This window comes from Adiantum capillus-veneris, chromosome 26 (genome assembly GCF_014529385.1).
Source record: "Adiantum capillus-veneris isolate H3 chromosome 26, ASM1452938v2, whole genome shotgun sequence".
Taxonomy (NCBI): Eukaryota; Viridiplantae; Streptophyta; class Polypodiopsida; order Polypodiales; family Pteridaceae; genus Adiantum; species Adiantum capillus-veneris.
Window position 1 is genome coordinate 66,242,650 of NC_140956.1, and position 11,623 is coordinate 66,254,272.

General features: G+C 43.8%; 1 protein-coding gene across 1 annotated transcript; it reads left to right on the forward strand.

Moving 5' to 3' along the window:
- Nucleotides 1-3,835: 3,835 nt before the first annotated feature.
- On the forward strand, nt 3,836-5,637 carry LOC147423591 (uncharacterized). Its single transcript, XM_086501580.1, has one exon. It carries the CDS (start codon nt 3,918-3,920, stop codon nt 5,532-5,534), a length of 1,617 nt encoding a protein of 538 aa, XP_086357706.1. The 5' UTR covers nt 3,836-3,917; the 3' UTR covers nt 5,535-5,637.
- The last annotated feature ends 5,986 nt before the right edge of the window (nt 5,638-11,623 follow it).

An 11,623-nucleotide genomic window follows, 5' to 3' on the forward strand; every position in this document is an offset into this window, starting at 1 on the left:
AGTATTGGCAAGCATCATTATGGATATAGAGGTTCGGTTAGTTTTTGCTAAATGCATGCCACTAGGTGTTATGGGCCCTAGTGTTTAGCAAGGGCTGATTTGGAACGGCATGCATATTCCACAGATTGTTGCTTATGAAGCATTTTGTACTCTATGTGCACTATCTCTATGAGATTACTTTTGGATCCACTAATCACCAATAGAGGTCATGACTCGGTTTGGGCGTTTGTGGATTTTTTCAAGTTAACCACGATGGTTATTTCGGACATTGTTGATTCTTCACCAATGTTAAACACTAATGTGATTTCCCGTTTACCAGTCATCTGGGACGACTGTCTGTAAACCGTGAGGAAAACACACCTCAGTACTGTCAGTTATCCAAGGGGATAGGCAGATTACAAAGATTACAAAGAGTAATCTTGTGCTAAAGGATCTGCTAAGAGCATACGTTAGCACAACGCATTTCTAGATATATGATTTTCTCCCTATTCTAGAATTTGCTTAAGTACAATTTTCGACTTTGAACACCTCTTGTGGTGGGGTTGGAGATTGTGTCAATACTTTCATACGTCAAGGACTTACCAGGTGTCCTGACAGAGTACGTTGGCACATAACCTTCATTAGGGATGAACATGTAACGCACTTTCAAAATACTCAAGCGAGTTGGTGATCGTGCCTACAAGCTACTACTACCATCACACTCTCGCATTCATCCGGTGTTTCATGTTAGCCGTTTACGAAAGCGGTTACATGGGGACGACAACGTCATTGACCACCAGGTTTTGGTCGATTACATTGAACCTCCTACGTTACCGCATGAACCTGAACGTGTTATGGATTATCATGAGTTGCGTACATGCCATCATGTACGACAACAAGCCTTAATCAAGTGGAAAGACCGACCTGAAGAAGGTGCCACTTGGGAAAACATTAGTGCTCTTAAGAAGAAGTTTCCCACTTTTGTTTTCGAGGACGAAAACTCTTCTTTAAGGGGGGAGTAATGTCAGGACACGGGTCCTGTACCCTAAGAACTAGGCTAGGCAAGGACTACGGCCAAGGGCCGGGCTAGGTAGTGTGGATAGGGGATCCGTCTAGGGCAAGGGGCTAGGAGCCCACCTATAAAGGGAGGTTGGGAGGAGGATCCAGTAGAGCCTAGTTGCCTAGTTTCTTACACATGTAGGGGACACCTCTCCAAAGATGTACTCAGGCAACACTTGTCTCTTTAGTGATGCACCCATTCCACAAAAGAGCTCTTTCGCAAAGAAAGAAGCCATCATGATTGTAGCATATGTCATAGAGGATTTGGGTCTACTTTGTTGGATGCCCCAATTGCTCTCCAATCTTGATAGAAAAACCCAAATTTGCTAATAGCGGATTGACCCCATAAAAAATCATCACAAAACATAGCATCTTCTCACCTTCTTGGAAGCAATATGGCCAAATTTTTAAGACATTGGTGATTCCCAAATTGGCTCTAAAGTCTCAAACTCTCTAGTATGGTGTTCAATGCTAATAGTGGAGTGGCCCCATCAAAAATCATCACGAAACATAGCATCTTCTCACCTTCTTGGAAGCTCAAAAATAATCACGAAACATAGCATCTTCTCACCTTCTTGGAAGCTCTTGTTAATGATTGATACCTCTCCTTCACCACTTGAAAATGGTATCAATCGTTAACACTCTACAATATTGATTTTTCAACCCTTAATCTCATTGCTAAATCTCCCTTGTTTTACATCTCTCTCTCTCTCTCTCTCTGTGTGTGTGTGTGTGTGTGTGTGTGTGTGTGTGTGTGTGTGTGTGTGTGTGTGTGTGTGTGTGGAAAATTTATGTAACCCTAGCGCAACAAGCGCTCTTTCTCTTCCTCTCCCAAGTCTCCCTTGGGTGAGAGGCTACCCTTGGTGGTTTGGGGGGGGGGGGGGGGGGGGGCATTAAGCCTCAGCCCATGCCTGCACAAGCCCACACACAACCTCCACTTCGACACCTTGTGCCACCACAACCATGTTAGTGCAATCAAGCCCACATATAACTTCGACTTCGACACCTTGCCCCATGACAACCATGCTTGGTGCAATCAATAGACATACCTTGGCACACTTTGATAGTTCGTGAAACTCGGTATATAGACCCACCAGAGAAGCTTGCATGCAGTTCAAAGAGGAAACAATAAGAAGCTTGGTGCAATTCGAAGAGGTAATGGGTAGCCCGCGATTGAACAGATCAAGCACTTGATTCTCAAGGGTTTTGAAACCCACTTTAAGATTTGGGAGGGGTTTCTTTGGATAGACCTGCACTAATCTCTGGCACACACAAGAGCTTCCTTATGGTGGCTGCACCAAAGGAGCCTCTTCGCCCACTAAGAAGCGAGGATTACAACTCTAGAGGCTTAGATTCAAGAACTCATCGAGGAGAATGAGAAACTCAAACAACACTTGTGCCAGCTAGAGGATACGAAGGAAGCAGAGAACCAAGCTCTACTTGTCAAAACACACGATTTTGAAGCCTCCCTCATCGCAACAGTCATCGTGGTCTAGAAAGAAGCTCACAAGGCAACACACAAGAAGATTGACATTGAGGTACAAGAGGCCCTACAAGAATATCGGCTACAAGAATCTCTTGGCTTAAAGGTCACGATTGGGGGCTCCACTCACCATGGTGCACCCCCTTGAAGACGCAATTGCCAAACTCAAATGACATTCTTCAACCAATCGACATCAAGCTCGAGATTGTCTCTTGGATCAATGACACACATAGGCACGTGCCACCTGAGCATTATATCCTCAAATTCAAGGATAAAGAATAGCGGAGAAAGTCACTAAGACAATCTCACCTTCTCAAAGCTCTAGATTGCCTAGAAACTGACCACGAAAAAACTCAAGATTAAAGCAAGCGAGCTCAAGAAGATACACGAGGCTCGTAAACAAGGGAATTGGATAGACTATCGGGGTAGGAAAGCCATCATCTAGGAGTTTTGAACTCCCAAACTGGCTTCCCCCCCACTTGAACGTCTTCAGCTTTTGTGTAATGGCATCTCTCCTTTCAATCTGTAGGCCATAAACAAAAAAAAACGCATAACAAGCTCGGCTACAATAGACGAAGACACTGCCTTTGATTGAGTAATCTCTCTCTCTCTCTCTCTCTCTCTCACACACACACACACACACAAGCGCCTACACCGACATTACTCATATTCTTCTTTTGTTGTTCATACCTGGAACTACGCAAACTGTCATCCACAATGCGCATTGCACCCTTTGTAAATTCAAGATAAACAAAGCGCATAAAAAATGACATGCCAAGGAATTAATCACTACATGGCGCACCCCCTCGATACCTAAAAATAGTCAAAAGCTTGACATAGGGTGGGTTCAGACTGAACCGGCGGAAGAAACAAGCCTTCTTAAATGTGCCGCCGCCTAGTGTGAACAGTGTGGAGGAGAAAAAGTGAAAAAGTGAAGGGGGGCTGTGAAAGGCCATCAATTCTTCCGAGAGGGGGGGGGGGGGGTCGGAAGAAAAATGGAGGGCCCGGCGGAAGAGTGCCTCAACTCCAGCCAATCAAATTTTGCTATGGAGGATCGACGTCCCTCTGCATTTTTCTTCTGCCGCCTAGTCTGAACCCACCCATAGTCGCATGTCCCAAAAGTAAAAGCGAGACTATAATCAGAGAGCCTTTGCACGGACTACTCACTCGTCTGAGGGGGGAAGGCCTCGGCCCGCCGCCCCTTGTCATGGTGGGTCTGTCCTCTACCTTTTGACAAATAGGAACCCCTTGTTTTATGTTTTTGAAAGGTAGCGCTGCTTTTCATTTCTACTTTCTAAGTATAAAAACGAACAATTATTTATGTTCATGACCTGAGAGAGAGAGAGAGAGAGAGAGAGAGAGGGAGGAGGAGGAGAAGAGACGAGAGCTCTCCGCTATGGCGCGACGGCGGGATCAGTACAAGGAGAATAAACCAAATGAGTCCTCTGTGTTGCACTACGTTGAACGCATGCTACACAATGCAGATTTTCACGACATGGTGTTCGTGTGTGGAGATCAACAGGTTGAAGTAGGAGCCTGCAGGATGATAATGGCAGCCAGATCTCCCGTGCTAGAGAGCATGCTTATACATTCAGGCATGGAAGAAAGCCGCCTTGCACGCATTCATCTGCCCGCAATTGATCCACAGGCCATGCGCATCTGCGTCGAGTTCCTCTACACAGATGTAGTGCAAGGTACCAGCTGGCAAGGCATACTCTCTGCTATGAAGGTAGTGGAAGCAGCTATGTTTTTCTTGTTGGTACGCTTGGAACGTCTCGCCATCACATACATGCACACGACATCCTTTCGAAGCCAAACGGAAGATGAGGAGTGGGTGTCAAACATTGTAGCTGCGTATAATTTGGGGGTCCATCTTTTTCCTGCTCATTTGTCAAAGAAGTACAAGGGCCTCAGAAACATGAGCAACTTGTTGGACAAGTTTCGTGTGTATGTGCAGAATCGTTTGGGTTGTAGTACCGAAAACCTTTTCTCCAAATGTAGGCGCGAGCGTTTTATACACAGAAATTTGTCAGAGGCGGCATTTTTGCATGTGATTGAGCATTCTTTGGAGCATCCCTTGACTGAGTATTTCACCTTCTTGCATGTGGTGCGGTGGACGGCGTTACGATATGTACTCAGTGATGCTGCCATACAAGAAGATGAGCTTGAGGACATCCTTAATAGGTGCATCCCTCGGTCCTTGGACTTGCTATCATCTTCTACCATTGTTGATATTGATGATGAGCGGGTAAGATGGGTGTTGGGTTTGCTATCAAGATGGCTTTCACAAACACTACCAACTTTTCCATTGAACTTCGCAATGATAAGCACAGATATCTTGTGTCGGTTTATTGAGCCCCTCCATATAATTCCAGAGGTGACTCTTTTCAGCACATACAGAATGCAGGCTTTGAGTCGTGCGGACTTAAGCTGGGATCCTCTCGGCCATGCAAGCAATTATTGTATTGATAGTGATGACAATTCTGTGATCTCTTCAGATGGTAGGAAGCATTTCACAGGCTTTGCAAGGTGCGGCACATATATCAGTGTTGCAAAGGACACGTTTTCCAAATGGGAGATTGCAGTATTGACGCCTTGCAGCAAATTTCGCATCGGGTTTTACATCCATAGACCAGATATGCCTCTGGACTTTTTTCAAACAAGTTGGCAGGTTTTGGGAGAAGAATGTGGAAGCTGGGCTTTGGGGAACGACGGGAAGTTATACAGTATGGATTTTGCAGGTACAAAAGGTGTTGCAGAATATGTCAATCCTTTGGAAGGTGAGGTGGTTGTGCAAGTGCAACTTAAACCACAAAAAAAAGGCAGTTGCTCTTTTTCCATCAATGGTAAGGCAGCAGGTATGGCATGGAAAAATATACCGTTCCGTAATCACATAGCTTATCCAGCGGTCTCGCTCTTGTATCCTGGCAAAGTTCAGGTGCGCAGGGTATGGCATAAGTGGATGGAGGGTCCTTCAGAAAGGCTGTATTCTTCAAGTCTTGAAGACTGCTAAAACATTGCATTGTGTGAGGATCTCTTGTAAAGGCTGTTTTGATGGGGTTAACTAAGACAACTTGTATCCCAACCTGTACAAATGTGATGGAGTTGGTTTCTTTTGTTTTTGGTTTGTCAGAAGGTCTTACATTACTCGACGTCCATGTTGCAAAGAAATTTAGGGACTAGGCACAAACCCAATTGATATGCAGCTCATCGATCTTTGGCTCCTAAGCATCGATCGGTATGTGCATGATGCCTTAAGATACTTTTTGTCAGTTTTGGCTTAATAGCATGTCAGTTCTGTACTTTGTTTGGACTACTCAAACATTATCAAAGGCAAAAAGTGGATCCACCTCTTGAAATTTGTGTTTGATCTTCTAAGGCAAGTTGCAACCTTTGTCTGTGAGTTTTGGTTTTATATTAAACATGAGATTTGAACCTTAAAATTTGTATTTAATCTTTTCGAGGCAATTGTCTGTAAGCGGTTTGGCATAAGGTTCGAAACGGTCGCTACAAGTGTATGAAGTTGCGTTTCAGATATTCTGTAGAAAAACAAGAACAAATTCAACTACTCATGGCACAAAACCATTGTACATAAAAACTTGCAATTTGGGCACAAAAAGCTTACAACTGATTATGCTAGGTTGGCTTGGTTGTAATAGTTTGTAAATATTGCACAAGCCTTGTAGAAGAAGAGAGTTAGGTATACATCATATTTTATTGTTTCCTATACTAATTGGACCTACCTTTTCATGTAAAAAATTGAAATCTTCATTTGTTCTTAGCTTGTCAATGGGTCCCTTCATTTCAGAGCCTTACATGACTTTGATTTCACACTCATTTTTATTGTTTTAGGATGCCATCACCTTGTTTTTATTATTGGTATATTATAAAATGTGAATATGATGCACAACTTAACATACAAATTGACTTGATGACCCTAGTATTTGCTTAAATGTGTCTTCAGTTCTAGACGTAACTAGAACTTAATGGATGGTTCAATATCAACTATCCCCTCCACTTTATTTGTGAAAAAAGTATCTCTCCATAGGTTATTTTGTATGGTTGGTGGGATTTGGCCTGTGCGAGGCTATACAAACGTCCTTATGAGCGAACAGGGTTACCTGGCCGCCTTTGAACTCATGACCCAGATCATGGAGGTCAAAGACTAAACCAACCAAGCTAGCTCCTTTGGGCGACCTTTGTATATTCCTAAGTCCTTCCCCATAGCCCCTCTTTCTCCGTATCATCATCCATATATTTATATATAGTCCTCCACACAAATCATGATAGGTTTAATCATAGGCATTTTAGGTATTGAGGGTTTGTTCGTTGTCTTCAAACGAGGTGTGCATCGAGTTGGACACAACAATGAGGACATGTTTGCATACATGCTATAGTAAAGTAGTTTTTAAAGATTCACTTGTACTATGTACAACTAGAGGAGCCAACATTGCTTCAATACTTGAGCAAAGGGCAAGCTATTGTCAAAGTCGATGATATGGAAGCGAAGAGACCAAGGGGAGAGAGAGAGAGAGAGAGAGAGAGAGAGAGAGAGTCCTAAATCAACCACCTTGGGCAATGAATAACTGTTGCATGATATAATGGGGGCAAGGGGTTGCATGTATACCCCACCTAAGTAAATTGCTCTACCTAGACTTTGACAAACAAGTAAAATAAACACCTAAAAGCCAAAATAAATATTGGGACCACATTGGGTAGTTCAATTGAGCTGCCATAACTTTAACACCATCTTTGTAGCTCATAGTGGACATATAATGGTAAGACCAAGTCGATGAAGAAGCTATCATGGACACCCAACAACATCTCCTTGTTGGATACACCTTGGATTAGCTACACTCAACTTTGTATCTTAGAAGAATGCCATCTTGAGCCTTGGTTGCCTTTTAGAAAATTGAACTGTAGACCACATTACATCCAAGAATCCCCATTCGTGAACTGTGAACACATCAAGTCCAAAATAGACAATGAATTTTGGAACACATCCTACCAACAACAACGGATTGGTGCACTCATACACAGTGTTTTAGATACATCTGATTGGTTAGATGCATGTGCCTTGAACTTTGACCCACGGGTTCAAACACCGATAACTTGAACTCCAACACAGGGGTCCAAATTATTTATAAGGAGAACTGCTTGCTCCTCTCTGCCACTCACAAGCCTCTCTCTTGGTGAAGCTGGTGGCGACAACAATCTCCACTTGACTAGAAGGCAGGAGTCCTTGTCAACGTAGTCTCCACCACACCAGCAGATTTGTTAATGTCCTTCCTTGAGTCATTATCACTGCTTTCCTCATGATGCTTTCCTTTGCCTTTTTCCTTTGTAGAACCTTTGTCTTTGCCTTTGGATCTGCAATCTCTAGACAAATGACCACGCTTTGCACAATTGTAACAATGCCTATTGGTCTTCTTTCTGGAATCCGAAGCAGTAAGTGCTTCCACACCTTTGTTAGATATCTGAAATTTGTCTTGAGTTATTAACACGGCTTCCTCCTCAGTGAGAAAAGGGTCGAGATCATCAACTTCTAGCTTTTCCTTCATGATTTATAGGCGAAGTGTCCTTGACACCATTTTGGATGCCTTAAGGTAATTTTGTCAGTACCAAAACAACTAATTGAGTAATGGTTAGTGCACTTTTCATAGCTGATAGTTGATCATGAATAACTTTAGCCTTCATAAGAAATGATTGCATGAAACTTCCCCACGAAAACTTGATGGCAAATAACTGTCCAAGAAGGGTGACTGCACACATCGTAGAATCCCGATCAAACATTTTAACAAGCGAATCACATATTGTTGGCAGCCTTCAAAGTCTGAATGGATGGAGAAATTTTATTTGTAAGAGACTTGGCAATCGCCGACATTGCCTTCGTATTACTCACAGCCCAATCGACACACGATTTTTGATACTAGTAATCTTGAAGGCAGGTGTACTTGTTGTTGGGATCACTCGTAGGACGGAGCTTTGAGCCGTCGACTATGTCGCATAAGCCTTTCTGCGTGAACCAAGAGTCACATAATCAGGTTCCAATGGGCGAAGTTATCGCCGTTCAATTTGTTGCTGGTGCTCGAGCAAGGGGGAGCCATACTAAACTTGCAAGATTTGTAAATTAGAGATTCCTTCTCGCAATGCAAGGGGCGTCCGCAACAACTTCCAAGTTGCTCCACAAACTCTGCAAGGGAGAGGATAGCTTCGCAACTTCATGCTCCCAGAAGGGCAGACACAACTTCCAAGATTTTCACCAAAGCTCTCCAAACAGTGCTATGGGAAGGGCTCCAAAATCCCTCTGTTAAGGTCATTGGTCGAGGGGCAGCAGATCGCAACCGTCCATCCTGGCTCCATTATCATCCTTAATCTGGGGCTTGGCCTTTAGATCTTCACCAACTCAGCATGCAACAAGAAAATTATAACGTCGTACCAAACCGACCTGTCAGCAGCAGGAAAGACACAAGCGGCTGACACATTAGCACCCAGAATCTTGGAGCTCTATCGAGCAACCATAGGCAGCCATGCAAGCAGCCGAAATGTGCAAACAGTTCGACAACTCAACTTCCGGAATGTGCAGAGGCCATGGAGCTCTTGCATTGGACCTGTAGACCTCCAACCACTGTAACACGGAGTCTTGCATAGGATTGCCGTCCCTTCATATAGAGGACTGTCACCTGACGATGTAACTGCCATCTGTAACACAGAGTCATGCACAGGACTGCCGCCCCTTCATGTAGAGGACTGTCACCTAACGACGTCCGGGAAAGGCTGTTGACTGACCTTTCCCCGCAATCCATGCTCCCCGTGGCTCCTAGCCTCCTCCGATCGCCATGAGTCGCATGGATTACAGGGAAAGGTCAGTCAACAACCTTTCCCTACCCCTTCCAAGCCACCAAGGTGGTTGACAATTCTCCCCCTTGGTGCCCTTATAATGCCGACTCTAGGTGGCTCATAATTTTTAAAACGTTGGGTCGACCAACCTCCCCTTTAAGTGCCACGGGTCCCAACCATGGGATCAATGGTCCCAAGTGAAAGATCAATCCGGACCATCCATATGATAAAACTAAACTCAGGATCCCGAGTTTAGATTTTTCAAAACTAATCTCGGGATCCCGAGTTTAGTTTTTACCGGCCACCATGGGGGGCCTAATCTCGGGATGCCCGCGCTTCCCCAGCCGGGATTTGAACCCTCACCACTAGCTTGCGAGTTCGAGGTCTTAACCATCACGCCCACGTGTGTTTTTTTGAATTAGACGTGTTTTTCCATAAACTTAAACTCAAAACAATAGATTTCGACATAAAAACTAAACTCGGAAAACTAAACTCGGGATCCCGAGTTTAGTTTTTACGCAATGATGGCCAAGATCTGCAAGAGCCATTGATTTTGCACAAGAGCCATTGATCCCATGGTTAGGACCCCATGGCACTTAAAGTTGAGGGTCGACCAAGGGCTAGTGTGCACTGTGGGGTAATTGTCGCCAAGGTGCTCTCACTGGATGCACCGTTAAACGGTGACCGTTCTAGAACGCAGGGGAAAGGGAGGGCAACTGTGGGGAACCTCATCATCAAGACCACTGTAGGCAACGTTCCAAAATGTAGCAATTTGGGTTGTGGTGGGGGGTGTCAAGTGCAAATGGCGATAACCTTTTAAAACACCCACGAGCAGAGTGGCCAACCTGTCTCATAGGGAGACTCCATCACTGGCCCTTGTAGGTAATGGCGTATTGAAATCTACCTATAGCATGATAGGTTTCGATAAAGGAAAGAGCGATGAGGAAAGAAAATACCAACGCTCTGCGGACATTTCAAAACACAACGAGGGAGTAGAGTAAAGGAAGATGAATGCCACTGACAAAGGGAGGTTCTCTGTGCCTTCTCTTAATGGGTGCTACCAAGGTTCTGTTACCATGTCAAAGTCGGTGATGCAGACGCGAAGAGACCAAGGAGAGAATGCATGAGAGTGAGAGAGAGAGAGAGAGAGAAAGAGAGCGAGAGTCTATCGAACCAACCAACCTTGGTAATGAGTAGATGATGCTTGATACAATGGGGGTAATGGGTTGCATATATACCCACTTAAGTAAATTGCCCAACCTAGACTTTGACAAACAAGTAAAATAAATACTTAAAAGTCAAAATAAATATTGGGATCACATTGGGCAAGTCACTTGAGATGCCTTAACTTGAACAACTATACCATTGTATACAACATGTTTGTGCACATCTATATGTATTCTATAAGAGAAGAGAGAGTGTCCTTTACACGTGTCAAAAATTGAGAAATGAAGGCTAAAGTCCAAAACGAGAAGAAGAAGAAGCTTCTCTGTGCACGAGAGCGAGAGAGAGAGAGAGAGAGAGAGAGAGAGAGAGAGAGAGGCCACCGAAGGCCAAGTTATGGACCGTTTCACGATGATACTCATGACTCAAGAGATTTGTGAGGTGAAACATATTGTGAGGAAAAGGAACTTATTACGGTGAGACATGTGGCCATCATTGTGGTTAGGTAGGTGATGCGTAAGGCTCATACATAGGTCACTTGGTGCAAAGGTTTGCTAACATGTGCTCAAAATAATTTTTTTCCTCAAAAACTTGCACGTGGAGGATTTTGAAGGAAAATTGACTATACTTGAAGGTCTTTAAACCAATTATTTCTAGGGTTTGTAGGCTTTCTCACACTCAAATTTACAAATTGGAGGTAATTAGAAAAAAAAACTCACAATTGTGAGTGATTGTATTAGAATGCAACCAAGAAATGTACAAACCAACCTCAAGCATGAAGCTTGAAGCTCATGCTTGCTTTGTAAATTGGAGGTAAATTTTAAATATTGTAGTGGGATTAAACTAAACGTAGGTTTTTTTGGAGCATTGATGCTAACATATGCTCACGATGGTGATCAAAGGAGGACTTGCAAGGTGTGCACCTTTGTGGTGATGAGAGAGAGAGAGAGAGAGAGAGAGAGGGGGGGGTTGCTTTTTGGACTTTGATTTCTTATGGCTTAATGCATACCCCAAAATGGAAGGTTGCTTTTGATTTTCTTTGAGAAGACCAAATCTAAGCATGGTCTTCAAGTCTAAAAAATTGTGTCATGTTAAATT